At 37.2% G+C, this 2,662-nt stretch overlaps 1 protein-coding gene across 1 annotated transcript in view; it reads left to right on the top strand.

Moving 5' to 3' along the window:
* Nucleotides 1–904: 904 nt before the first annotated feature.
* The window catches only part of LOC21401357, a 7,263-nt gene continuing 5,505 nt past the window's right edge, over nucleotides 905–2,662 (top strand). Inside the window, exons 1-2 of the mRNA XM_024164806.1 lie at nucleotides 905–1,261; nucleotides 2,590–2,656. Coding sequence (XP_024020574.1) covers nucleotides 2,635–2,656 — 22 coding nt within the window. The 5' untranslated portion in view covers nucleotides 905–1,261; nucleotides 2,590–2,634. The remainder of the gene's footprint in view (nucleotides 1,262–2,589; nucleotides 2,657–2,662) is intronic.

Raw genomic sequence — 2,662 nt, 5'->3', positions numbered from 1 at the left:
GGGTTCGGGCTCGGGCAGCCCGAATTTGACATGTCCACCCTTGCCCGCCGCCGTCTAGCCACCGTATACCGCCGTCCGCCGGGATTTTTTTGAATTTTTCCGACCAAGCCCGACCCGAAAATTGCCTGAAAATTGGGTGTGCCCGAATTGCCCGACCCGAAGGCCGAATTTTTGATTTTTTTTGAATTTTGCCCGAATTTGTCCTGCCTGCCTGAATTGCCCGAGCCCGCCCGAGGTGCCCGAATACCCGAAAACGGCTAGTTTTTTGAATTTTGCCCGAATTCTGTCCGAAAACCCGAGTTGCCCGAAAACGGCTATTTATTCGGGCAATTCGGGCGGGCTCGGGCCGCCGAATACAAGCCCGCGGCCCGTTCAAGGAGAAATTCGGGCTTGGGCGGGCGGCCTGAAAATCTCGGGCGGGGCGGGTTCGGGCTCGGGCAAATCCTCGGGCTTTTCGGGCGGTCGCGGGCGGCCCGTCCAAAGTTCCAGCACTAATCTCATGATCTTCTCAACTATAGTTCATTAGTCATATCTTTATTTTAGGGGGCAGAATTGTGATCAAAGAATTTTGGGTTTCAAGTGTGGAGATAAATGCCAAGCAGATGCGCAAAAGCACAAAACTTTGGTGTAATAAGAAACTCAAAATAGCAACCAACCACATCCTCACTTCCAGTAAATCCCAAGTCCGACCCTATTTCTTATTTACCAAAATGACCTTATTTTCTTGACTTTCTTACCTATAAATAAACACAGCAGTTTTTTTTTTTTAATTTTTTTTGTATTATTATAATTTATAATTATAATTCTTTAATTTTTTTTATTATTTTTTTTTTTACAGAGTCGTAGACTACAGACTTAACAGCGCCCAATCAACAAATATCTCTTTCTTTTTTCCTCCCCTTCATTCACAGCTCTCTCTCTCTCTCTCTCTCTCTCTCTGTGTTTCATTTCATTTGGCCTGGTTTTTGGACTCCCCACACTCTTATCTCAATCTGCTTCCTTTGCCAATCCTTAATGTATCTGAATCTCTGGATTTTCTTGATCTGGGCATCCACTATTTCCTGTTTAGATCGTAGATTTCGCCATTAAAACCTTTGTTTTTTTTTTTTCCGCTCTTCGTCTTTCATCTCTGTTTTCACAGTACGAATCCGCTTCACTGAGAAAAACTCCACATGGGTCTTGTTCGTCTATCAGTTCTTTGACAGATTTAGAGTAATGGGATTCATGGTAAAACTGCAAATAAGGTTTTTTTCATAGAAAGGTCAGTATCATTTCTCTTTCTCTCTCCTCTCTTGCTCTTAAGTTTTGTGATTGAAACAAGCCTCTTTTTTTCTCTCTCATGTCTTGCTTATTGTAGGTTTTTGAAGTTCGAAGTTAATTCTAAGGACTTTTGATGTTAACCGAGCTCTATCAAGTTCATGCATTACTTGCATCTTTTTTTTTCCCCCTTATCTTCTGATCGATCTTGTTTGTATAGGCTTGTGGAAAATCTGTCATTTAGAAATTTATGTTTCGTTTTTCTGATAATCTGGTTTTCTGGGTATTACTTTTTCCTTATCTTCATTTCTGCTGTTACCCTCATTTCAATGTTTGAAGTGATTATTTTTTATAGAATATATTTGAAGTGATGTTGATTCTTGTTAATTTCAGTTCGTTCTATGATGTATTCTGGTCTTTTTTCAACAATTGAGTGTCAACCAAGATAAATTTGGTTCCTTTAACCAAAAAGGTTAATTTTTGTTATTAGTTCATCTTTTGATTTTTTTTTTTTTTTCAATCATGTTTGACAAATACTTGGGAATTTGGGGTATTTGTTGAAAGTACAGAAATTATCATGGATTGTATTGATGCAAATTCTCTTGTTTATGAATTTTGAGTGGTCAAGAAGGAAGAAGAGAAACAAAAACTCAGACTTGGAAGTTGGAAATTTCCTTAATTTCAGAACTTCGTAAACTAATAATTAGACTGTTATCAATTTGCAGAATATCATCTTTTGCAAGCCAAAACAATAGAAAAGGAAAATATTATTTTTATGTTCTTCTTTTGCTTTCACTTGACAACCAAATCAAACCAAATATGATGTTTGGAAAGCATCCGGTGGAAGTGAAGTTGTGAAGTGAATGAAACAAGCCGTTGCCTTAATTGATGCATATAAGAGAAAAATGTGATGTTTAAAACTTGATGCATGTAATAGAAGAATATGCCTTAATGATGGTTTTTCAGTTCCTAAAAGTTATCTGTGTGAATAAAAGTTATTGCAAAATATCATGTGAAGGAATATGAATCAGTTAATGGGATATATGTATTTCGAACAAAGGATTCTGTTGTAGACAGTGAGCATCTGTGATCTACTATTGGTGCCTCTGTTCACTTGTACTTCCAATACTGCATCGTATCAGTTTCGTTAGTTTATGCAAAACATATTGGAATGGACATAAGCTTGCGTAGTTTTGTGTATGACTTGTTAAATATTTTAGTTATTGCTTAATGTATCTGTGAATTTCCTTCTTTTTTCTTTTCCTTTTCAATTTAAACCAGAGTTTTGTAGTAGAAAATTACACCTTTTGATGTTTTCTCTTTATTTGGCAGGCATTATTGTTTGCATGAATTATTCATTTGTGGAGTTTTGAGAATATGGGTAGAGGTAGAGGAAAGGGAAAGA

This window comes from Morus notabilis, unplaced genomic scaffold, assembly GCF_000414095.1.
Source record: "Morus notabilis unplaced genomic scaffold, ASM41409v2 Scaffold89, whole genome shotgun sequence".
Classification (NCBI taxonomy): Eukaryota; Viridiplantae; Streptophyta; class Magnoliopsida; order Rosales; family Moraceae; genus Morus; species Morus notabilis.
This window is presented reverse-complemented; position numbering and strand designations above follow the sequence as displayed.